The following is a 26,494-nucleotide window of genomic DNA, read 5'->3' on the forward strand; positions in this document are numbered from 1 at the left end:
GCTTCATGTAATCTTGTTTATGCAGCACAAAGAGCTGATTTCATGGTGGCCGCGACATAAAAAACGGACTCCCGCCATAGCTCAAGGGTATGAACAACCCGGGGTCGATTACTATCATTTTCTTTCCTTGTGCGGTGCGAGGGTCTAAGGACAGAGCGGGTCGTCTGCTGTACAGTCTGTGAAGCCCACTGAGACAAATGTGTAATTCACGATAATGGGCTATATAAATAAATTGGATTTGATTTGACTATCTGAGACCAATCTCATTTATTTTACAAGGTTGAGAGAACTTGTCTGACACAAGGGAATGAGCATCAGTTTATTTTCCTAAGACTACAAAGCCCAGTCATCTTTATAACCATCAGTGTCTGACACTGGCTTACAATAGCACTAAATGGCAGAGCTATGAGTGAAGGAGTGGAAGGCTGAGAAATGGACCCATTCATCTCTACAGTATTATTTCTTCTTATGATATAATGTTGACACTTCCTTAATGCAACCAGGCCTGCGAAAAGCGCGTCTGGCAGTATTTTCATGTGGCCCTTCACTGACAAAAGTGTTGTCTCATCTCCTTCTACTCCTCCATAGGGGGGGGGGGGATTTATCACCCTCCTGTTTGATATAAGACCACCCACCCACCCCATCTCTTATATAAGTTCCTGAAAACACAGCACTGTGGCTGTCTGGGTAAATACCTCCAAGCCACAGCCCTGTATTCAATTTCTAGCCCGATATGAGCTACTCGACTCCGGCAGCTGTTTTAAATGTCGCCTGCCAAAGGGAATTAATGTCAAATGTTTCACAATATTGAAAATATGCCTAAAAGTATGACAGAGGGGTTAGGCAGGCAAATACCACTGTGCACTCGTGGAACAAAAAGATAAGGGGATAGCAAAACAACATGTATTAAGTAGAAACGTAACCGTGGGGGATTGAAAATAAATGAACTTATATTTAGTCTTTGGATGAAGAAGAAAAAGCAGAGCCTTTACAGAAAAGCCCAGCTGAAGTCATTCTGAAGTTTATTCATTAAATGAAGGGATTAAGAACAGCAGGAGAAAGTTAATGAGCAAATATGGAAACATGATCTGCTTATTACTGCCTGAACAAATGTAAAGGGGCCTTGAAGTCACTGGTGACACAATTTCATAAGGTCGAACAGTTACAGCTACTTTTCAACAAGCAAGTATTTTCTCAAATCTTAAAGACCCTGAAACCCCTTCCTCTCAGTCTAAATACGAGCGACGCTGCCGTCGCACATAAACACAACACTTTCTGTCACAGTTAGAGACATTGGGGTTATTTCTTTTTGAGGTTTTCTGGATTTCTTTGGTTTTTGGTATTTCTCTGTACCAATCAGAGGATTGCTACATTTGAATCAAAATATGATGACAGTCGTGTGTAGTGATGCGTAATGAGAGCCAATCCTGCCCCAAAATATGCGTTAAAATCAACTATCCGAACTCGACCCGTGCATTATATTAGAACAATTGTCAGGACTGAGACAAGGGCTGAGCGCTGCGGTGCTCTCCAAGGTGCTGAACCTGCTGCTGAGCGTCGCTGCAAAGTGAATCACAGGAAGACCAGCTGTGCTTTAGGGCACTACAGCTATTGAGCGCTGTCCAGAGCGCTCTCTTTGTCCCTGCCCACTGAAGCGGGAAGCTCTGGGCTGTCTAAGTCAGCCATCACTGGTAGCCTCTTCTTTCTGAACAGAAATGTCTGGTGTGTAAACGAGGTGAACTACTGCACGTAATGTTTCTTCAGGTTATTGAGAAACTTATTCAGAACGCAGTTTTAATGAAATTCTCAAGTTTTCAGTAGCTTAAAGAATTTCTCTTGAATATTAAACATGTGTTACTAAATAAGCAACCTTTAAAGTTATCATCAATAAAGACATTCCCACAAAACATAGCAAACCTGCTTCCTCAGAACTGTGTGGGTGTGGTTTGATCTGATTTGATTGACAGTGGCCTGGGTACATAAGAAAACATCACACTGATTGTTGCACAGACACAAAAAAACTAAACTGAGCTCTAATGTAAAATAATCAAAACTATTAACTTCAGCAGAATAAGAGGCTGATTGAGTAAAAAGGGATTTCTGGATCTTTAATGTCACTGATTAGTAACTGTTAACTAAAATATATTTCTCAGCTGAGATGATTCAGTGTGTGAAATGTGGATATTTCTATCCTAATCACCATCCAAGCCCTTCATGCCCTCCCACAATTCATTAAAAGGGAAGTTTTACTTTGATAGGGCAGTTTTATATTTTAAAACCACATACTAAAGAAAACATGCTGCTCTGGGGACCCGTAGTCAGCACCACCACATTAGTTTAATTTGTCTAAAAGTCACACTTCTAACAGTTTGACAAATAAGATAAATTAGACACTTGGCCCTGCAGCTAACTTCTCAAAACTAAATTTTGCCGGTTTGCAATTATCAGCAGAAAAAGAGTTACCAATGCTCTTTGTGACAGCGCAGTACTCCCTATAGAGTCGTGCATGCTGACCAGAGAAAGCACTTCATACTAAAATGCTTTAAAATGATTGTGAAATAAAACAAAAAGCAAAATACACGCTGAATGTTTGGGTCAAAGTGCTGTAATTATCTTGCATAAAATGAGAAAATGCTGTAATTATAATGCAAATGTTTTGAGTGCTTTCACTGTGAGATGAAAATCGTTATAAAAACCCATTAATTAAAAAAGAAAAGTAAAACTCACTGAAATGTTAACGAGGTCGAGCAAAGACGTCTATTGAAAAAGATGCACTTTTCCATCAACACTATTGTATAGAAAGAAATGAAATACACCAAACTCATTGTCGTGCCAGTAGGTTTTTATTTCTTTCAGATCTGAAAGGTGGGACAGAATAAAACATTTCATAACGTGACACAAACCATGCTGACAGCGTGCGTAAACACACACGTATATATTTCTTCTTCATCATCATTAGCTCTATGTGATATTTGCTCATTCGCGTACACACACACGAACACACAGCGCGGGGCAGCTGCGGGGCTAATTTGTTTAGAAGGAATTAATTAGACATTATTAGGGGGAAAACAATGGAGCAGAGGCAGGGTGTTTAACGGTGGGACGTCAAAGAGGCAAACCTGTCACGGAACAATAGGCTAATATCCACCCACTGCTCAATTATTTTATCACACAATAAGACAAACACACACACATGCAAGCAGGAAGAGCAATTTCTGATCAGCCCCCCCAGTCTGAACGTTCATTCATGACGGAGAGACAGCAGAGGTTGTGTTTCTGTATTCATGTGTATGTTTCTAATTGAGCAGATGTTTCAGTATTAAAAGTATCCGCTCTTAGGCAGACACTGCGGCTGTGTCTGTAGTTGATGAACCCAATTACAGAGCAGAACGCAGAGGTGCGGCCTCATATCCCCTCTGTTCTCGCCTCGCCATCACTTCTGCAAATCTCAATCCAATCTAATTCCACTCCCCTCTCAACACCTTCCCACTTCCTTCCTTTAAAATCTGCTCACCGCAGTCCGTGGCTCACAGCCACTTCCTGAGAACGGCCAAGGCAGAGTTGAAGGTGAACTGGGCCTGGTGGGTTCCGCGGTGAGCCAGCAGCAGGGAGCCCGCCTCGGGGCCGTGGCCCGCCGCCAGCAGCTCGGCAGCTGCTTTTTCCACGTCCCAGCCTCCCTCCTCCTGGTGGGACAGCATGTGGGAGCTGAGCAGGGGGTACAGGGCTGAGGTGACGCAGCCCACCAGGAGCCCTGCATCCAGGAGCAACGAGAGGAGTTCAGCGTCGCAGGAGGAAGCCGTCTCCTGGAGAAGAAGAGAAGAGGAAGAACGTGTAAACACACATGTGGCGAGTCAGGATAAACTTTCAAGTGTGATTGTGGGGTTTTACTTTCTTCCCTGTGAATACATGCCAAGAGTAACAACCAGAATGTTGGCAAAAATACAACCATTTCGAACTGCCAGGTAATCATTCAGCAGACCTGCTCTAAACACCCACAGGCTGATAAAACATCCAAAGTGGTGGGAACATTTGGAGATTTACCAGCCACAGAGGTCTGTAGAAACAATGCACTGTAGTTTCCTGCTGAAGCAGCATTATTTCCAGACAATGTTACACACTTGAAGAAACCTGATGAGGTCATGTGTTGACCCTGTGCCTCACGACCAATCCAATAGCATATGCCTTCACACACAAACACTCGTCTTCGAAAGGTTTCTACACATTTTCCACACTTCCTTCTCCAGACTTTTTTCTGTAGGTTTTTCAGACCTAATTTCGACATCCGAGTACAAATAGCTAGATGTTTATTATGTAAATGTATGGTTTTAAAATCCAACTGTCAACATGTTTGTTACGTTCTGACTATGTAGCCTAAGCTATTATATTGCCAAATAATTGTAGTTACTGCAGGTACTGTACAAATCAATGAACACCAAACCCAGTCAGTTCCATGCACAGCATTGTATTCAAGCTGAAATGCTAAACAGTGCAATGTTACTCAGTTTGTCATGTGAATGTAAATAACTGTATATCAACAACTCCTAACAGAAGGGATGTTCATGTATAATTCACCATGGACCTAGAAAAGAGAACTAAAGTCAAGTGACATCGCACGCCATACTGTCTTTTCCTTGCTGTTGATGATCAAGCTCGCCAAAAATACGCCATAAAAAACACTGAATTTTATATTTTAGAAAACAGAATAGGGGTAATAGTCTGGCAACACAAATATGTTTCCATACTCATTAACAAGACCTGGAAATGACTAAAATCTCATTCTATTTTTTCCTCTACTTCTCCCCACTGCGTAGGAACCCTGTTATGTCTTCTTCAGTTCTTTGCAGCTTTGAGAAGAACATTCTCAGTTACCAAAACAATTCTGAACACATGTTTGCACATCCATACACAAACCTTTACGTAATGTTTTAATCCCATTTTATGCCTCTTTACATCAATGAATTGCATGCAAATTCAAACAGCTAAATGCCGCCAGGGCTGCTGTGAGTGCTTTACAGGCCACGGAGATGTTCGGCTGAGAGCTGAGGTGGGAAGGACTTTTGGTGACTCAGCTCATCTCCTCTGCATCCTCTCACCTGTTTGCGGTCTCTATTATTAAGCTTGCACTTGCAAAACTTTACACGCATGTGTGTGTGTGCACGCACGCACACACGTACGCACACGCACGCACACAAACACACAGCGAGTCTCTGTCAGGTTATTTCTGGAGCTGAGGCAGATCAATTATAAATGTGGAGCTCATGTCTATTCTGTAGTAGAGAAGGCGAGCAGAGACTGATGAATTTCTCTCCCTCACCTCTAAAATCTCTCATCTCTGAACCGGCCTCTCTCTATTTTTCTCTTCTTGAAGGACAATTCATCTTTAAAGAACATTACATTGTTGAAAACGATCACTTCAACTGCGATGGGGGATATTAGTGAACCTGAACGTCTCACACGAGAGTTGAGAGACATTCAGATGTCGTCATTGACGATGACGCTGTCCCCTCGTGGAACACTGGATCTTTTCTTTTTGCACATAAAATAAGTTTAACCTTGTAGTAATGTGAGCAGATCGGAACAATTACATTGTCCAAAGACTCATAGCGTCTGTAGAAGTACTCCGGATGTGGAGGCATTTACCATTTCAATACAATACAAGCACATGGTTGCTTTCCTACCAACGGGAGACAGAGGGCTGACATATAACAGTTATAGACAGTATGTCATGCATGACTAATAATTTAATTCCCCCCTTTCTTTTGAGAGATGGGACCAGATGAATCATGACAAGCCGGGGGAAGCTGGAGGGCAAGACAGCACAGAAATGTTTTAGAATCTTGAGACCGAGGTGGACGAGGAGGTCTCCCGGTTATAATGAGAATTAAAGAATAGACAAGAGGGAGGAGAGAGGCTGTGGAAAATGTATGACAAAGAAAGATGGAGGGAGAGAGCTGGAGAGGAGAAAGACATGCAGACATTTTTAACTGTTTCCAAGGCTTGGATGCACACTAGAACCAAGAAGAGGCACTTCAAAAAAAGAAAACGTAACACTTCAAACTTTTGATTTCGGAGCTTCAACAGAGGCCCAGAACAAATGTTCTACATAAGACTTCTGGAGCTGCCGTGAACATTGACCTATTTTGAAGCTCAATATCTTAAAACGATGACTTCAAACTTCACTGATAAAGGAGCAGAGCATGATTCGTTTATTACAATTTGGGTCTTATTTTTCTTGTACTCAACAGAAGTATTTCCTGTTGTCGTGGAAGTTTTAATCAAGTCCTTAAACAAATGACCAGTGAAGTCTAAAATACTGAAACGACGATTCTTGAGAAGTTAACTTGTCTTTGGAGTATTTATTCTTTGCAAAGAAGGATCATCAATCATACAGAGTGCAAGCAGTCTGCGTGAGGAAGAACCCAGAAGAAAAGTGTGTTCATGTATTTTAAAGACAAAAAGGAGAAGCGGGGGGGGGGGAAGGATTGCCATAGTTGGCCCACAAAGAAAGGGAGTAGAGAAGGGAGCTGTGGAGAGTTCCCACAGTTGCAGGTGTTAGAAAGACAAAATGAAATAAGGAGTAGAGAGGAGAGAGGGGAGTGAAAGAAGATAGGGACATTTGGGATAAACAGAGAAGAATATGGTGGGAAGAAATAAAGCTACAAGGAAATAATGGGGAAAGACAGAAGTTCATTTAACCAAGTATTAAGAATTTAACATGGACATATGACATTTTCCATTACACTGTGATCTCAGAACACAGTGACAGTCTTAGAAGAAAAGCAAGAGGAGGAAAGAAACACTACAGTTAGATGATGAGACCAACACCAGAAGGGTTTTTTTACAGATTGTTTAGGCGTAAAAAACAAAAGTGAGTGCACCTGCAATGTTTGCAAAAATCCACTATACAGGAAAAGTGCGTGCATGATTAAAGGATTAATCAGCAAAATGATTATGAACAGCAAATTAATCGTCCGCTGTTGGTTTAATGTAGGAAATGCTAATTTCCTACATTTAAATAATTGTAAAATGAGTTGGATTTACAATCAGAATCCCGTTTATTGCCAAGAAAACATAAATATATATAATCATTTAATAATATAAAAATAAAGTTAATATAGAATAGAAAACATTGCAATAAAAATATTCAAAAAATTGAAAATATGTAACATTTAAAGTGCTAGGCAGAAATGTGCAAACAAATAATCATAGGAGGTGTGCAAAGGTCACAGTATTAAAAATATATATATATAAATGTTTTTAAATAGATTGTTGATTGGGCTTTTGTCAGACTTTTGGTCTTTTTCACCAACTCTGCTGCATTACCAGATCTTAGCTATAACACTAAACACAAAGTGAAACGTATGCTGATGGGAATGCTGTTACTTTAAAAGCATTGGACGAATAAAAAAGGTGACCTGCTGGTAGTGCTATGAAGTCAGAAGATCATTTATGCTATTACAAGTAATCCCGAGGGAGACGTGAAAGTCTGCACCGACTTTTATTGCAATCCAACCAATAGATGCTGAGATAGTCTGAACCAAAGAGTCAATGTAATGACGTTGCCATCTCTTGAGTCACACCGCTAGCATAGCTACAGAAAATACCAAACGTATAATGAACCACAATTATTCTTTTAATATTTTCGCTTGTAAAAAATGGCCCTTGCTGTGCCCTTTTAAGCTATTAGCGTAATTAACGGCTGTGCAAATACATTTGACTCGATTTGACCCGGAGGCGTGCTTAATAACTGAAATCACCTTCTGTGGTGTTTGGCTGTAATGATGGCTCACACCTACAGAATACTCATGGCACACAGTGTACATGGAGACCACTGGTCTGAGAGCTCTACCAGATGGCCCAGGAACACACACGTGTATAAACACATTCAGTGAATTGGAGCTACATTGGATTTGTACAGATTTAGAGGAAAAATATGCATTTCTACTACGACCAATTTAAGGATAGGAATATATACATGCTGTAAACAGACAAGGGAACTTCCACCACTTCTAGATATTCACAAATACTGTCTTTCCTGCATTTCCTGGTCCATTTTGGAAGACAGAAAAGCACAGAACACTCAAGCACAGGCCTGGTCCTCAATGCCCACTGACACACACACACGCACACACACACGTACACTTCCCAGGCTATTACGGTTTGATGGTGTCTTGAGAGACAGCAGATTTGAGTCTCAGAGTCAGTTGGATTGACATTCGAGCTGGAAATAGATGTGAAAAAGCAGCAGAGATAGATGGAGGGATGGAGGGGAATCTAGATATCAGAGCGGAGCGTGAGTGTATACAGTATGTGGTACAGCTGAGTATAATGTCAAAATTCAAATGATCACTGCCTATTCATACGGTCTAGAATCTAAAATATTTTAATCCTTGCTTTGTATTCTTCACCACAGTCGCAATTCCAGCCATTCCTCTGCAGCTACTGAAAAATGCAGTTACTCTGGGTGTACGACAATACTAATGTACTTCTAAAATGTAAAATACTTCTTAATACTGTGAAACTTCAAGAAAGTGTGGTATGGATGGGTGATGATTCAGTTATCAAACCATGACATTATACGAATATATCAAATAATCATTTAAATCTCTGCAAATTAAAGGAAAAGGTTGACATTTTTGGAAACATAATTATTTGCCCCCCCTCCCCTCACCCGTGACTGTACCGATCTCTCCATGTTCAAATTTCAAATCAAAACTCACCTCTTCAGATCTGCTTTTAATGTGTAATTATTTGTATGCATTTTAAATGTTGATGTTTTATAATGTAATTATGATTCTTAATATGCATCTGTAAAGCGTCTTTGAGTGCCTTTTGAAGCGCTTGATAAATAAAATGTATTATTATTATTATTGCTTTCTTGCAGAGAGAAGAAGATCAAAACAACTCTCATGTCCAGCCATTAAGTGTGCAGCTGCGTTACGGCCAGGAGCCAATAAGCTTATCATAGCGTACAGACAGGAAACAAGGGAAACAGTTGCCTGCCTCTGTCCAAAGGTAATAAAGTCTGACGATAAGCACCACTAAAGCTCACCGATTACCACAGATATATTTAATTTCTTTAACTGTACAAAAATGTAAGTTTAAAAAACGATCACTTGTGGCTTTACCAGAGCCGGGCTAATTGTTTGCCCCTGCTTACAGTCTTTATGCTAAGCTAAGCTAAGCTAAGCTAAGCTAAGCTAAGCTAAGCTAAGCTAAGCGGCTGCTGGCTCCAGCTTCATAAGTAGCATAAAGACATGAGTGGTATCGATCTTCTCATCTAACTCTCAGGAAGAAAGCACATTAGCGTATTTCCCAAACTATTACTTCAACAGTCGTCCTCCTCACCCTTCTTTCTCTATGACTTTCAGTTCATCAACGGTTCATCGCAAACAGAATCTGACTGAGGAGGGAATACATCCATCATGCCTCCCTGTCTTTCTCAAAGGCCAACAGCGTGGAGAACATGAAAACCTGTCCTGCGGTGTATGTAGGTTTGTGTGTGTCTGTCAGGTTAAAAGCTCCTCCAAATCCTCTCTGAAAAAGTTCAAACAACATTTTGTCCGTCTCTTCAGTGAAGCGAAAACAAGAGGCATGTTCTGTCTTGTGTTTGTGTATTTGCTCGCGCATGCACCTGGCGTGCGCCGTGAGTGAGCGAACAAACACTCCGCATGACAAGACAACTGACACATCAAAGTGTAGCCATAAGATGTCCAACACCCCTCTTGCTCTTGTTATCCCCTACTCATTTCTTGCCGTCTCGCCCCGTGAACGACAGCTAAGGTTGTCTCTCCTGCTTGTCTTCGATGGCTGCTAAATGCTGCCCGATTGTTCTGGTCGATTTCTAGCACCCTTGCTTTCAAATCTTGCTCCGCACGTCTCTCATTTCCTGTATACGTCTTTCTCCGCCCTCTCTTTTCCTGAGCTAAACCCGGCTGAGAGCTTAATTGGAATTACCGTACATGTACAATGCCTAATACATAATGCATGGGCAAGCCTTCTTTTATCATTTAAATCATAAAGCTTCTTTGGAATGCCAACACACAACTATCTCCTTCTCTGCGTCTCTCATCCTTCTCTCTTCTTCCTCAGGCTCTGCTTCCCATCCCTCCATCCAAGCTGTCCCCAGGCTTTAGTGGTGCACCAAACTGAGCGTGCACAAATGCACACAACACCAAACGATCCTTGCTTACAGCGGGACATGATTGAAAGTGACAGAAGAAGAGGCTGTGAAGCCAAAAAAAAAAAGTGGGATGTGACGCACATGAGCAAACACAAACACGCAGAGAGCAAATCAGGGATCAACGCACAGAGTTGCAAGCAAACACAGCTAGATTAACAGGTCCAATATGGCACAAAAGATGTAAACAAGCCAACTTTAACAAGCAATGAGACACATAATCACTCCATCACACACTCATACACCTTGTCTACACTTCACTGGGCAGATGAAAAAGGTGTATGTGATTCTTTGGAGAGGACACATTTTGGAGGACGGTGTCTTTTTTTGTCTCTAAGGTAAGCTGCAATTGTTAGCATGTCCAGCTAACCAGCTTACTTCCTACAGTAGCCCACTAGTGTCAGGTCCTCCCACCTTGTCTCTGGCGGAGCAGCGAGGCGTAGCTCTGCTCTTGGCTGGAGGTGGAGCTGCTGCTGCTGATTAAAAATAACTATATAGAAAACTTCTCGCTGAAGGTCACGTTTGCTGATGTAGAACATATAGAGGAATCAGTATTGAGCAGTATTGAGCTACGACAGGAAAAAACAAAGATACAGGAAGAAGTTCTTCTTCTACAACTTCTATTTTTTACCGAGCAACTCACTCACAGAAACTACCTGGTGCCTAAAACCGTACAGCGCTTTCCAAAATATCAAAACGGCTTAAAAATAACACTGCATTCTAAAAAAGTATATTAATATCAGTGCTTAAGTTTAAATACATCTTATTGAAACATTTGTATTAGCATATTTGGTAGGTAACATAAGTTAATATTGTGGTATTTGGAGTAGGTTACTGACTGAATATTTTAGCAGGTTTTGCCATGTGGGAACTGAGAGCCCGACAGCCGTAGCTACAGTAACTTAGGGGGGTGGGGCCTAACGACTTAACGGTCCATCACTTAAAGTTCTATTTCGTATATGCTCATGTAGTCAAGACACCAAGATCTACAAGCAGATAACATGCAGTTCAGAACACAATAACTCTCAAGTGCACTAAGGCAGGCAGGTACGGCTTGTGTCCTGGTTTTAACTCTTTGTTGTCTATGTCCATACAATATAAATGGGTACTCTCTGAATGTTTTGTTTGCTTGTGTTCTGTGTAATGCAAAACTGACTTGCTGAATTCTTTAAACCTTTAAAAACATTAGTATGGGGTATCGGGGGAGCCCTCTAAGGACTGCTAGAGCTTTGTTGTGGACTGCAGCTGTGTAAATGTGTGCGCGTGTGTGTGCGTGTGCGTGTGCGTGTGTATATGCTGTAGTGTCCTCCATTAGTCAGGCTGGTGTTAACCCCTGGCTCCCCTCTCCTCCTCTGGGGTTCATACAACTTCACTAGGAGGAGCAGTAAGAAAAGTAAGGGGAGGAAAGGAAGAAATGATGGGATTGAGTTTGAAAAAAAAAAGAAGGGAAAAGCAAGAGGTGAAGAGAGGAGAGGCCACATGTGTTTCTGCTCCCACGGAAAAGAAATAAAAGCCTGCACTATATTTTCTTGCATCACCGAGAACAATACAACCTCTCCTTCATTACCTGCTCTCTTACTTCTTTGTCTTTTCAAATCATATACTCTGCTCCCACTCCTTTCTTTCTTTCCTCCATCCTACTGTACTCCTACGCAAACTGTGGTCTCCTCCACAAGACACAGTGAATATGAAGCAAAAACAAACGCACATCTCACACTTTAGCCAAATAAATTACTTTTTCTCATTTACTTCTCGCGTCAAGTGGTTTCCTATAACAGCAGTTTAATTAAAAACTAATCTTCAGAATTAATATTTCTTGTGATCCAGGGCCATCTCTCTTATTGAAGAAAAAAAAAAGTGTTGACAGTGGAGAAAACAATGTACACAGTAATCTATGACATCAGATACAGAGCAGAATGCCAGGGAACACACACCGGTTGGGGAAGTGCTTGAAGATAAGGCCTGTCAATCACTCAGAGTGGCATGTCATTTTCATGTTTCTAATCAAGAGCGCTGTGCTTTGCATTTGATAAATATATTATGATGCATTGTGGACAAAATCAACCTCAGCCTCGTTAATGTAAACATGAAACGACGGGAAAATAAATGAAGAATGACACTTAAACCTCGCACGTGGTCGTCCATGATAAATTTAGTTTGTCTCGGTATGTTGGAGTGAAACAAACTGACAAAAGAAAATGAAACGCTTGAAGTAATTTAATAGTCAATTAACAGTTAAGCTTTTCAAAGTAAACTCACCTGGATTTCTGATTGACCAAACCCCCCCCCCCCTCCCTTGATGAGATCTACTGATCAGCTAATGGCTGACAGGTCTAGGCTATTTGTAGATCTGATAAAAGCTGTTGTGCTCTTCTATCAGCTTGAAATTAGGTCCTGATGGTGAAAACTGTGCGAATATAACAAAGGTTTAGAAGAAGAGCAGTGAACTATTTAATCATTTTAAAGGGTTAGTTCACCCAAATTACAAAAACAGGTTGTTTTGTCGATATGTAATTTCGAATTTTTCTGTTGAAAAAACATTTTGGGAGCTCTAATCCAATGAGTGGATACTATTACGGATGTACCTATCATGATTTGGTATCGCTACCATTACGACCTTATTAAGCAGACTGAATATCAGCCGTGTCATGATGTGACGGATCCATATCAAATATAGTTTCTTTGTCAAACTACGCTGTGCTCCGACCGATTTAAGCGCAGATCCCTTAATCATTTGAGCGAGGTTCGTCCAGAGACCCAGCAGGGTTGTTCTTGTACTTCTGCCAGACCACAATGCAACGTCATCAGGCAAGGTGCTGCTGTGGCGAATCAAAAAAACATACGAACATATTCCTCTTGTATTGCTTTGTATGTGCACTACATTTCTATCGTTTACCTCGCAATCACAGCCACACAATGAAAAACAGTTGCTAACTCTTAGCTTTCCAGACTTTATCGCAGTGTTATAAACCACAGTGCAGCGTTGACAAGCCTTCCTACTAGCTGGATCTGTTACTCAAAATGGATTTCCTTGATCATATTTCATGTCTAATGAAACACATAACGGTTTTTAGTGAGACAGATAGCCCTGGCCTAACCTTACATAACAATTGATTGAGTTCCAAACAGCAGTGGCTGTTCTAGACCATTTCACACGGGGGACCAGGCTGGGGCCACAAGGGATTTAGGTTTGGCTCTGCAAAAAACTAACCATACACATATAACAATAAACACAATAACACTCATTTAGTGTTAATTTCATCACTGCTAGGGATCATTAGAATTTGCCCTCTCAGGATAAATGTGGGGCGAAAAATGTCCGAAAAATATTTTCCACAGTTAGAGGTGGAATAGGGGTGTCCAGGCTTAATATCACGGGGACCCTGGACCCGCCGTTGCCAAGCAGGGAAACAAACAAAGAGAGCACTGGTATTAGATTGGTGCGGGGTATCAGACTCGATATCGGGAATAAAAAGGGTGGATACGATCATTCCTAAACCCTCATTTTCCTTCGATAAATCTGATTTCCTGAACCCCCTTTTTTAATCATTTGTGTGAACAGATCATTTAACAGTTTTAAAAACAAATCAATTTGTTGGCAAACAGACACTCACACTCACACTCACACACACACACACACACACACACACACACACACTATCAGATGTATTAGATGTAAGACGATTCTTCTCTGTCTCTGTTGATGTTATCTTCAGATGAACACTGTTCTGTGCTGCTCCAAACATGCCCCTGTTCATTCAGCTCTAAGGTGGCAGAGGCAAATTATTTCTCAAAGCAATGTGACACACTACCTGTCTGACTCCATTCATGCACCCCCCTCTCTAACGCTCCCTGATTTATCTTTCCTTCCATACCATCCCCCCTTCAGTCAGGCTGTGCACCGTCCTCTCCGCCTCTGTCTTTCGCACTTTACATTTTCTCCGTCTTTGTAATTTCCCCTTCTCATCCCATTTCTCTCTCTAAACAGCCCTTCCCCCTCCATTTGATATCCTCTTCCCACATCTAAATCACACATCTTTTCTCTTCCCCCCATCAACACCACCGCCTCTCACTCGACCCTGTGGGATAATAGCAGTGTTACTCAGGTGTACCCATACAGGCGCCTTTACGTTTCATTTAACAGGGTCTCTGTCACTTAATAGAGTAGCTTTCTCTTATCTGATCCAGGAACAAAGAGAGGGTCTTGCTGGGTCTGAGAGACCTACTTTGTGACAATTGCTTATCTGATGGGAAACAGTGGAGAGCGGCCCACACAGTCTTAAACTATTACTCTCTTATCCGATTGTGGCTTCCCACAACCAGAGGACAGTTAGCAAGCGGATGAGCGTCGGCTTATTTTGATGTTGAGATCCTTTGAAGAACTTCATTTTCATCTTATGGTGAAGAGGTTTTATAAAATCTTAATCAGTATTCTCCAATTCTGCCTGCATTATCTTCGTATTTCACCTTTCTAATCTGTCTCGTACTTTTTTAATACAGAATATAAAGTACAGTGGCTGAAGCCTAGAACCTACTAGTTACATTATTGCTTTTAATACACACATCAAATCTAATCGTTGGGACCCCACAAGGACTCTCAAGATAAATCTGAGGGCTCACCAGATGATGTAACTAATGTATGTAAAAATACATGTAAAAAATATGTATCTGCTTCACAAATGTATGTTTATTTTTGCTTTTTGTCTGAGAAAAATGAAACTAATATTTTTAAATGAAACATTTTAAGATAAGAAAAATCCACAACAAGTAGACATCAAGACTTCATCTTGAAGGGTCCCAAGCCTAACGGGTTGAGAACCACTAGATTCATTAATTAATTATTGACAATTTTAATAATCCATTCCATTTATCAAGAAAGAAATGCCAGATATTTTCTAGTTCCAAATGTGAGAATGTTATGCTTTTTGCCGTATATATTTTATTTGTGTAGCTAAAACCCAAAAACACGTGGGTTTTGAATGTTTGTTGGACCAGAAAAGAAATCTGAAGGTATTACCTTGAGCTCTGGCAAGATGTGCATTTCTCTCTTTTCTCTTTTTTAAAGTTCTCATAAGGAAATAATAAACCAATTATTTGGAGAAATGTCTGCACTCAAGCTGTGGTCCATGCAGTGGACTCCGCTTGGTCTGCATTTGAATCTGGACCCTACAGACTATTACGATGTCACTTACCGCGGTCATGCTGCCGATCTGATCCAGAGTCAGCTGCAGCAGTTGCTCATCACCACTCTCGGCCATCAGTTTGAGTGCAGGCTGCTGGAGCCTCAGCTGGTTTTGGAGCAGGAGGGTAGAAATATGTCTGATACACTGGAGAGGAAGAGAGGGATAGATGCATGAAAGAAGGAGGAGGACAGATAAAGACAAAAGTAGAATGAAAAACAGAGAAAGAGAGGACGAGAATGAAAAAGAGCACGGGAGAACAAAGGGGAGAGCGGGAGACAGAGGGAAGAGAGTGGGCGAGAAACAGTGAAGGTTAATCGATGTGCACATACTGTTCAGACGCGCAGGCACATAATACTGTTAAAAAAAGGTCTACACACAAACACACACACACACAGTCCTGTTGCAGTCCTATCCAGTAATATATGGATATCACAATGCAATCTGACTCCCCCATGCTCTGGCGGTTTCATTCCAGAAGATTCAAATTAAAGCTGTTCAGAACAGAGTAAAAGACCTCCTACTGTACCTCCCCTCTTCCCACACCAATATTAGACAGCCATGGAGACACTCGCCTATTCACACTGAATAGCATTAGCACTAAACTAATATCAGTCAGCTGGCGCTAGACATACAGAATGGCATTTGGCTTACCACGTACATGGTGCTCAGTAGGGCATGAATAGCATTAGGTGCAGCCAGATATCAAAGAGCGGCAAGCGTCTCCAGTACATTGCAAAAAAAACTAACATGTTGCTGTGGATAACATTCTTAATAGCTTCAGGCTCCTGTACTAAGATACGGGGTAAAATGGTGGCACTGCGGTGAGGTTACACTCAATTCAAACAAGCGTTTATTATTTTATAATAAGGGTGATAGCAGGGGACTCAAAAATGCGCTGAAGCCGGCTTTGTTTTTCCCTTTGGTGGAAGAATTATTCAGCCCTTGTATTTAAGCAGCAATGCCACAGTGTAAAATATAATCCAGTAAAAGCCCTTAAAATTTGACTAAAAGTTTAAAAGTATTAGCAACAAAATATGCTCAACAGTACTGCAAGTAAAAGTACTCATAATGCATCACTTTCAGGGTGATTTCATCTGGATATTATTGGTTATTAACATAAGTAGCATGTTAATGTTGTAGTTCATTACAGTGGAGATATTTTTCACTCTTCTGTAACTGTATATTTTAAAACTGTGCCTCATATTCTATCAACTAAAATGTTTTTAAAAACGTTTTTAATTGTCAGATACATTTAGTGGACATAAAATTATTAAGTTAAGTACCTAAAAGTTGTACTTTTACGTTTTGTTGTTGATAGGTGGAATTCTTTATGTGGACTTCTGCACTAATTTGGTCTATTTTTCAGATTACCGCAAAGAAAACAAGACACAAGCAGTCAACAGCTGATTATCAGAGGAGTGTTTGACGCTCACCTGCGCAGGAAGCTTGTGTTTGGAGTTATAGAGCGATCGCACCATGGTGACGACTTGCTGGCCCAGGTCTAATTTGACCTCTGATGCCTGGCAGCGGGTCAGCAGGGCCGAGGTCAGCACCACCCAGGGGTTACGCTCCGACTCCGCCCTGGAGAAAGAGAGCAAGACACGCCAGTGAATGTGTGTTTGTGTGTGCAGTCTTCTGAGAGGTGAAGTTACAGGAGAGGGACATTGGATGGTGAATACAAGAGTGAGCATGCGAAGTACATACATTTGCTGTGTTATTGGGTGAGTGAGAAAAAAAAATATATTACAACTCGGGGCGTGAATCTTTCGGTATCTCAAATCAATTCTCCATTCAGTACATAGGGGTGCTAATTTCAGGATCTACTCCAGTCCACAAATAAAAAGGTTTTATTAAAAGGTTTGTACTATTTCTTAATTCTTAGTTACTGTTGTATAAAAACGCTGCCTGTTACATAAATAAAATTGATTCGTTTAGTCTAGCTGCCTTTTTTTATTTCAAAGATTTATTTTGCACAAAATAACTTTTACATTTTTTTACAAACGTACATACATTTTACATACGTTTTTACAAATCACAAAATAATGCTCGACACAACTTTGCCTCTGCGTTTAGGATTACTGTCCATCAGTAGCAATATCTAGCTTCTTTTGTAGAACAAAACTGTTTAAAAATCGATAAGAATCTTGATTCTTACATGAATTTCCCCACCCCTTAATTACAACATGTACAATTATTATAATGTTATTTATCCAATACTCTGCAGCCCGATGTCGTATGATGGTAATCCTGTTAGACGATGACTGAGTCACAGCAGCCAACTACTGCGTGTTGCTATGAATAATATAAATACAACACCCACATAAGAATAACAGCATGAAATCAAGAGTTGACACAAGCGCAGACAGAACTATTAAGAGGTTTGCAGATGATCTAATGTATTCTGACGTTGACATGTAAGCAAGGAGGAAAGATGTTTGACCACTTTACCCCTGCAGTTAATATTAAACACCTACACGCTGCATTTCTTGTCTCTCTGCGAAACACCAGGGGGACCAGCTGCCAGCACTGACAGGCGTCACTTTGTTGACACGCTCGTTTATGAGGTCTTCAAGACCTTTGCTAATGCCTCCAGAGTAACCGATTAGCTCCCACCAAGGCCAGCAAATGCCAACGACGCTAAGGCAATACGACCTTCGTGGATCTTTATTAAGATCAGTGCTAGGAAGACAAAAATCCCGTGGGAACCCCAGAACGACTCATCATCTGTTAATTAGATCTAGGTTGACGGATGGATCCTGTTGAAATTATTAATTCTATTAATATTATCAATAGCATGGCAAGGAGCCAATGCTATACTCGAGCCCCTCCATCTCGCTAACAGGCTAATGGTTATGGAGGTTGTGGTTTTTAAATAAATAATCAATATAGTCTATAGCCATCCATCTATACATCTATATATATATATATATATATATATATATATATATATATATATCTATCTTTATATCTATCTATCTTTCTACACTGCAAAAAGTCAGCTCTCAAAATCAAGAAAAAAAAAGCTATAAAATGGAGGAAATATTATTCAAAAGAAGCTTATTATCTTATTATTGCTTAGATTTAGAAAATGCTAGTGCCATCATCTTGAAATAAGGAAATGTGTTTAGGAATGATATCCAATAACCGGTACAGCTAAGCAAACAATGTTTTTCAAACCCTACAAATCGTCCGCTCACCCAAAGCGATGCTTTGCTTCCCCCCGCGACCCCTAGTTTCAAACATCAAGCCACTCAGAACTAGTAATGAAATCTCAAAATCACATTTTAATATCTCTCTTACTATCTATCCATCATCTAATCTATCAGAGACAAGCAGCGAAACACAACTGTAAAGGAGGGAATATGTTTTACAGTTATTAGAAAATTGGCGTCGATATGCCAGCACCGCTGAAAGCTACGTATGTGATAAACATGACAAGCAGTATATTAAATATTTAACAGATGGAGAAGGAAAAGGAGGAAATTGGAAATGAGAGGAGATATCAGATACGAACATAGGCTTTGTTTCACTTCGAGTGTTTTCACATGATAAAGGGGAGATGGTAACATGCTGATAAACTCTTAGTTATATGATGAGAGGAAAAAAAACGTTCAAGTGGTTGAACCGTCGTGTCAGATTAGGCTGCTGAAGTGTGTCTTAAAAGAGATTGTTGGAGGACGTCTGATACGTGTGTGCATTTGTATATCTGCAAAAGTAGATGGTAGATGATAGAAAGAGGTGAAGAGCTAGAGAGATGGATGGATTACTGAACAAGTCTACAAGGCAAAACGTGTCAAGGGGCCTACGAAATGACATTCAAAGAGACACAGTTACAACCAGGAAGAGACAAAAAAAAAAAGAGACACAAAATGACCACAAAGACATGTAACACAACTGAAAAAAAGGGCAAAACAACCAGAGACAAACAATAACTACAATAACAGAGAGATGCCTAACAATTACAAAGAGACACATAACGTGTCTAGCTGCCATGTAGGAGGCCTTTTGCATGTCTGTGCCCAGGGGTCCATTGTCTCATAATCCTCCCCTGGCGAGAGACAGCCGGGAGGACAGCAGGGCTCCTGTGTGTGACCGTCAGTATAAAACGCAGCTCTCCATCCAGCTACCAGGGCTGCCTTGTCCTGACAAGCTGCTTCACCTTCGGCTGATGCGTCCGTGGGAGCAAACAGAGCCCACTTGCGCGGTTTGGCACATCGCCGCTTCCTGTTCTTTACCAAGGGGACAGAGAGGCTCTGCAGCATGCGGCTATGAGTGTCTGTGTCGTCGCCAAATCTGTCACAGGGTGCAGTGTGAGTCACAGCCAGCCTTCCATTCGTGCTTTGAATCATGACTCAGTTTATGCGGACAGACTAAAGGATAAGCTTTTTAGATGCAACTCAATATAGCTCCCAAAACAGCCTCTTGTAGTCCGACTGAAACAAATTTCCGCTCTGCAGACACGCACCGTAAACACACTTCCATCATGGCCAGGATTAAATGCTGACTCAGACTAATAGTTAAGTTTAGGTAATGTGTCTCGCACGCCCTCAAGTCTTAACGGAACATCTTATACAGGACATTTGAAGGTTAAGTTATTCTGAGTTTTGTGTCTCAAATTCTGACTGCCGGATCGCAGCAGCCGTTACAGATAAGATGCACACTAAACACAGATCAGACATAAATTTCAGGCTTCTAAGCTGCAAAGAGGCACATTACAGCACAGTGTGTGTATTCATGTTGCAGCAAATTAACTTGAGCGATGTAAATGAGGACGACTAAAGAGACGAGCAAAAACTAAATCCATAATCAGAAGCTGAGTTTGTACTCAGCATTATGTTAGCATTTAAATCTGAAGTTGCCTATAGTTGAAAGACATGATTAAAGCCGGCTGTCCCAGCAGTCATGGTTTGACTACAGCTGTTCTGCACTCACAAAGTCAGTGAAATCTGTGGGTGAACTTAACGCAGCTGTGTCGTCCAAACCTAATCCCATCTCTCCTACTGCCTCTCAGTTGAAAAAGACTCTGTCTTTACACAAACTCAATAACAACTCTACTGCCCGTTATAAATACACACAGATGATTTAAAAAAAAGCATTTTTCACACTTCTCCTAAATCTTTCAATTTAGTTTGTTGCACTGCCACAACTCTAAACTAGAATTAGTGCCCCGCGGTTGTAAGCCTCTGCCAGTTTACATCCATGTCTGTCCAAAATGTTATTACGTCATCATTTTATCCTATTTAACATTTATGGGAATTTTCTATAATTGGTGTATGAATGATTGAGTTCACAGTGACCTTGCCTTTTGACCACCAATTTCTCATCGGTTCATCCGCGAGTCCAAGTGGAGGTTTGTGCCAAACTTGAAAAATTCCCTCGAGGCGATCCTGAGATAACACGTTCAAGATAATGGGACAGATGGACAAACAACTCGAGAACATAATGTGTCTGGCCATGGGTGTTCCCCTGTATTGAAACTGTTTCACCTTCACACCGAGCATCTTTCTCCTTCGGTGAATCAGGGAATGCAAGAGTCAGAGTCTCTCCACAGTAAATACAAAGACAAAATAGGGTGACTTTTAATCTGTTATTGGTTTTATTTGCCTAATCTTCACGGTTCCTCAGAGGAGGGAGAAACATGGCTGCACAAAAGTTCCAGATTCCTACTCAGGAACCTGGAACCTCCAGGAACTATTTGGTCAAAGGACCGGCTAAAGACACTTCACAAGGCCCCGACAGAAAGACTAGCATGTCAGAAATGTTTGCCTTTTTTGTTAAATTCTGCATAATTTACAATATTGTGATGCTGTTGCTGCCTACGTTCCTGATCCTGGAAGTCTGTCTCTTGTGAGCTTCTAACAACTACTGGAGAAGAACTCTACTTTAAATTGCTGATCGAAAACTGTTTGAAACAAAGCCTGCTTTGATCGAGCTGGAAGGATAAACTCCAGACAGCATAACCCTGCATTGTCTCAGCGGGCTTCGCAGTACCAGTCACTTTTAATCAAGAACAATGGAGAAGGAGAAGAGCAATCACATCATTAGGCACTTATCGATAATACAGCCAGCATTTGCTGAGGCTCATAAGACGCCAGCTAGTGCAAGAAGCCCAGAGCCTGAAGCTTCCCTTAAGAAGCCTGCTTTCATTTCCAATTCTAAAAGTCTGCGTGCAATACGTGGATCTGAGTCATTAGGAACTATTCTTCATTCCGGCTCTCAGTGAAATGAGAACAGAAGTCTCCCATTAAAACGTCAATATGTTCAAGTGTCGCCGATTTTGTGAACGATCAAGCTAAACTATAAACCCTGTTCAAAGTGACTTGTTAAGAACCAAAACACACACATTATCACTAAGCAACTGATGTAAAAGCACTGATTTTACATCTGAACTTTCAAACTGAATGTACTGAAGACTCTGTGAGGGCACCAATGCGTGAGGAAAAAGAGTTAAAAGACAGAATTAAGTGAGGTGAGAAAGGATCGATATAAACTGAATCAGCTGTTTGCATTCTGTACAAAATCTGTAATAACCAGATATTGCCAGATATCTCCAAAAACCTCCCCATGAAATATGTATTTTCAAGTTTCTTTTCTGTAATCTTATATGTATTAATGTCAGAATGATATAGTTACTAATGAGCTGTAAACATGAGCAAAACTCCTAAGTAAGTCGCTTACAAGAATAGTTTTGACATTTTAAGAAATATGCTTATTAGGCGTTTTGCAGAGACTTATATGAGAGGATCGATACCATTCTCATGTCTGTAAATTAAATATAAGGCTACAGCCAGCAGCTGATTAGCTTAGCTTAGCATAAAGACTAAAAACGGGGGGAAACAGCTAGCTTAGCTTTGTCTGAAAGTAAAATGTAACACAGCAAAACAACTTTTTTTTGTATGGATTATACATATGTGGTATAATGTGTTAATTAGTGAACTTTAAAGGTTCAATGTGTAATTCCGAGCCACCTGCTCCAGAGAAATACGGGGGAGTATTGCCTGTCAGTCAGTCAGTCAGTGGGCAAGAATACAAAAATTGGACCAAACTGCTGAAACTCTGAGAGCCAAAAAACATTGCAACCTTATAATCTTCACGGATCCATCCGTGTTTCCTGGGGCACTAATGTTAACCGGGGGCTGTAGTCTATGCAACGTTACTTTATTTGACTAAATCCAAAGTGGCAGAAACTAGAAAACGACCTGCATATTTGTCTCGTCTTCCCGGTGGTGGCTCAGCCAGAAGAGCAGCCCGCAAGGGGACTAGAGAGGTCAGCTGTGCCGGCACTCGTTTCTGCCACTTTGTTTTATAGTTTAATTTAATGGACTACATTCAGACACGAACTGTGGCTGTAATATTTACAAGCGAGTCAGGCAGCTGAACTTCTTCTCCCTCTGTACTGAGGGCAGACTGGAGCTACAGTGTCTCACTATCGCCTCTAGAGGAACACATGGTATTACAAGACTGGACGAAGCGGAACTAGTCAGTCAGACTGCTAATTTCAGTAGATATCTCTGCAACACAACACAGAGACGTCTTTGACGTAACATCAACACTGTTACCGCTTCACATTCTGTTGCTATTGTTAGTTCATTGTTTTAATGTTTAAATTCTGTCATATCTTACACATTGAACCTTTAAAAAAGGTACTGGTACCTTTGGACAGACCCAGGCTAGCTGTTTCTCTGTTTCAAGTCTTTTTGGTAAGCTAAGCTAACCAGCTGCTGACTGTAGCTTCATAATTATTGACATAAACAAGCATTTTTCCCAAAATGTCAAAGAGATACTTTAACCTTGAAAGAATCAAAGAGCAAAGAAAAAAGATAAAGACATTTATCTTACACTTCCTCTTTCATCATAGGTGGCCACGCTTGTAGGAGGAGCGTGAGCAGCTGAAAGTCCTCCCACTTTTGTGCAGCTTCCAGCAGCTCCAGGAAGAGGGCGTGTCTTTTCTCCTCATTCTCCACATCTTCTATCTTTACCTGAGAGGAAAGGTGGGAGAGAAAGCCAGGAGGTGAGGAAGGCAAATCAATTTGAGACCAAAAAGCAAAACCTGCTGTGGTCATAGAGAGGTAACTCGAGAATATTCATCGGTTTCAAATTCTGCCACATATGCCATGTTGTGGGTTAATGTGATTATAAATGCCAGCATCATCCACTGAGAAGTGGATTTCAGTGATTTATTATCTTCCACATTATCCAACACAAATGCAACAGAAACAGGAGAGCAGCTTTCATTGATTTTAAATGAAGCTCTCGATTGTGATGGTAAAACTTGACAACCTAATGATTGCAGAGTTTGTGGGAAAGGCATTCCTGCCAAAACGGGACCTGAATGAACTGCACAATCACAAACACTCAATCCAGATGAGCATCAAAGCAAACTTTAAACAAGGCATTGAAAGGAGGGAACGGGGCTTCATGCGTAATGGCACATTTCACTGATAGTTTAAAAGAAATATGCCTGTGGCCAAACTTATTCTATACCATTATGAGAAAGAGAGAGATCTAGAAGGAGAGTATAAGACTGAAAAGGAACGAGGGGGGGTTAATGTGGAAAAAAATGAGAAGAGGAGGAGGCGGAGGGAAAGTAATTAATTTTCTTCTCAAAGGTTGGCTTCTAGTGTGATTTAACAGTTCAGAGAGCGGCTGATTTCTGAGGGGAAAACTACAACCTGCCAAAGCATAGCTGCTGCAAAGACAGGCTCCGTCACACATGCACGCATACGTTCGTTTACTCACACACACACACACACACACACACACACACACACACACACACACACACACACACACACACACACACACACACACACACACACACACACACACACACACACACACACACAAAACATAGTTTCAGTGCTGGGATCACATTTATAAGACTGGATATCTATGAAAAGCCTGGCGATATTTCATAAGTATAAAGGTCCATACACAGTTTAATTTTAACATTTTAAGACACTAGAAAGTGTCTGAGAATTAACCTTTAAGCACATGCCTCTTCTTAAACACTTTTTATGACAGTTTTGTAATGAAGCTAGGTTAGTACAGAAACCATCTGTACCTTTAGTACTGGTTAATATTTAGGTTATCAAATTAAGATGAATTATTAATAGTACTTTTCCTTCGGGAAGATTATTAAACCGCATTAAGAAGCAAAAGACCACCAAAATAATTCTCATACATGATGCAATTTTGCTATCAAAATGATATAATGAATGAAACTTTTCTTTTTGTAAATAGAAATTCAGTAATGCTGTTACAGATGGCTTGACACTAAATGTACAAATGCCAAAATGATGTGGATTAGAACTCCTGGGGTCCCAAGGACTGCATGCCCAGCTGCATGTTGAATCTACAACACTGCGGTAGACCCCTGGATTACAAAGTGTTTAAACGAAACATATACTCGAGAGATATCTGTGGAGTGCTGCAGGTGAGTTGTTTTATGCTGTGTAGGTCATTGTGCAGTCAAAAGCAAAAAAAGCCTCATATTGCTAGTTCACTGGCAACTACTGGAGGCACACAAATGTGGATTTTTGCTCCAGATGTAACTGCTTGAATGCTGATGAAGCAAAAATATAAAATACATTTATTTTTGGTGATTTAAATGAGCTAGAAAAAGTCTGTTGGACATAGATGTTTGGCAATAGCTGATACATGCGTCCTATTGCTTAATCCTAAAACTATATTTACATTTGCCTTACAGAAAATACCCAGATTCATTTGTTTGCAAAAAAGTTGAAGGAGTTGAATAAGACAGTTATCCTTCTTTGTTTGATAGTCAGTGCATTAACATTTAGTAAAAGGTTATCATACAAGTCAAAAACATAATGAAATACATTAATAAATAATATCGCTAGTTAAACAATTAAAATGGAGTATAAAAAGAAATACACGTAATGCTAATCATCCAAATACGTACTGTACTGCATATTGCCGTAGCATCCCAGTAGACAGTAGCTAAAGCATTTTAGCTAGCAAGATCATGCGTACACAGCTAGCTAGCTAACACTACATAGAAGTTGGTCAAGGAAAATAATAAAAAGCTTTGTTTTTTATCAACTGCTTGGTTTTAAATCTGTGTTTATACTCTATTTTACTTAGCAATAGTATTATTTAGTACCTGGACTGGCATTATTTTATTTTTTTACTTCCTTTTGTCAGTAGTGGGGCTCCATACATTCCACTTGCTCTTGTAATTGTGTTACAATGGATGACTAGTAATTAAGCAGCACTCGCATGGGTTGATATCCTTCATAAAGTACTGATACATCAGTGGGGTTGAAGCTCTAATTTACAAGTAAATGGACATGCAAATAAGTAGCAGCACAGCAGATCCATGCACGCTGGTGTAGTGAAGCGACTTATGATGGGGTATGGAGCAATAAATGAGTGAAGCTGAAGCTCAGGACCCTCTGGAAATGGAGGTCATTTGGGAAACAGAAATGGAATCTTAACTACCTGTAAAAAGCCCTCACTGCAATCTAAAGCTCTCAAATCCATCACTGAATGTAAACTGCAACCCAAAGCCTGTTCATCATTGTTATTGCCTTACTGTGTTATGAATACTGAATACTGAACACACTTTAGCTATTGAAGCATTCTCTAAAGTTTTATGGCCGCATTTATTCAATATTTGAAAATTCAAGGGTATGCAAGACCTTGGGATTCCCTGATAATATTTGGATTGCATGTTCTCTGTACAAAACCCCAGTACAAATTGCATTCAGAAACATATAAATATGCAATCTTTTCACATACACATATGCACACACAGAAACACACACACAATCATCAAAACTCACCTACAGTAGACCGCAAATTAAATCGCTGCCAATTACTATGTGGCTGTGAGGCTTTTATTTTCTTAACAAGGAAGGATGGTAATTAATTATGGCTCATGATTAAAATCAACATTTCCTCCGTGGTGTTGTACAAAGATCAGAGTGCAGGAGGGCAGAGAGAAGAACGAGGTAGGGAGGGAGGGAGGGAGGAGACTGTCAGCCAATAGCATAACGCTTCACAGAGAAGTGCTGGCAAATTGGATCTGACACGCGTTCTTTCAGTCAATCAGTCATCATATATTCTTCGCTTTTGCCTCCGTCAGGCTTTCAAACACTTGCAAACT

The 26,494-nt window shown here is 40.6% G+C and overlaps 1 protein-coding gene across 1 annotated transcript in view; it reads right to left on the minus strand.

Annotated features, from left to right (window-relative positions):
- Nucleotides 1–2,824: 2,824 nt before the first annotated feature.
- Nucleotides 2,825–26,494, minus strand: part of nbas (NBAS subunit of NRZ tethering complex) — a 152,932-nt gene continuing 129,262 nt past the window's right edge. The window contains 4 exon segments of the mRNA XM_029462672.1: nt 2,825–3,803; nt 15,373–15,507; nt 16,797–16,944; nt 23,203–23,342. Of these exon segments, the coding sequence (XP_029318532.1) occupies nt 3,528–3,803; nt 15,373–15,507; nt 16,797–16,944; nt 23,203–23,342 (699 nt within the window). The 3' untranslated portion in view covers nt 2,825–3,527.

The sequence above is a fragment of the Cottoperca gobio genome, chromosome 24 (assembly GCF_900634415.1).
Source record: "Cottoperca gobio chromosome 24, fCotGob3.1, whole genome shotgun sequence".
In the NCBI taxonomy this organism is placed as follows: domain Eukaryota; kingdom Metazoa; phylum Chordata; class Actinopteri; order Perciformes; family Bovichtidae; genus Cottoperca; species Cottoperca gobio.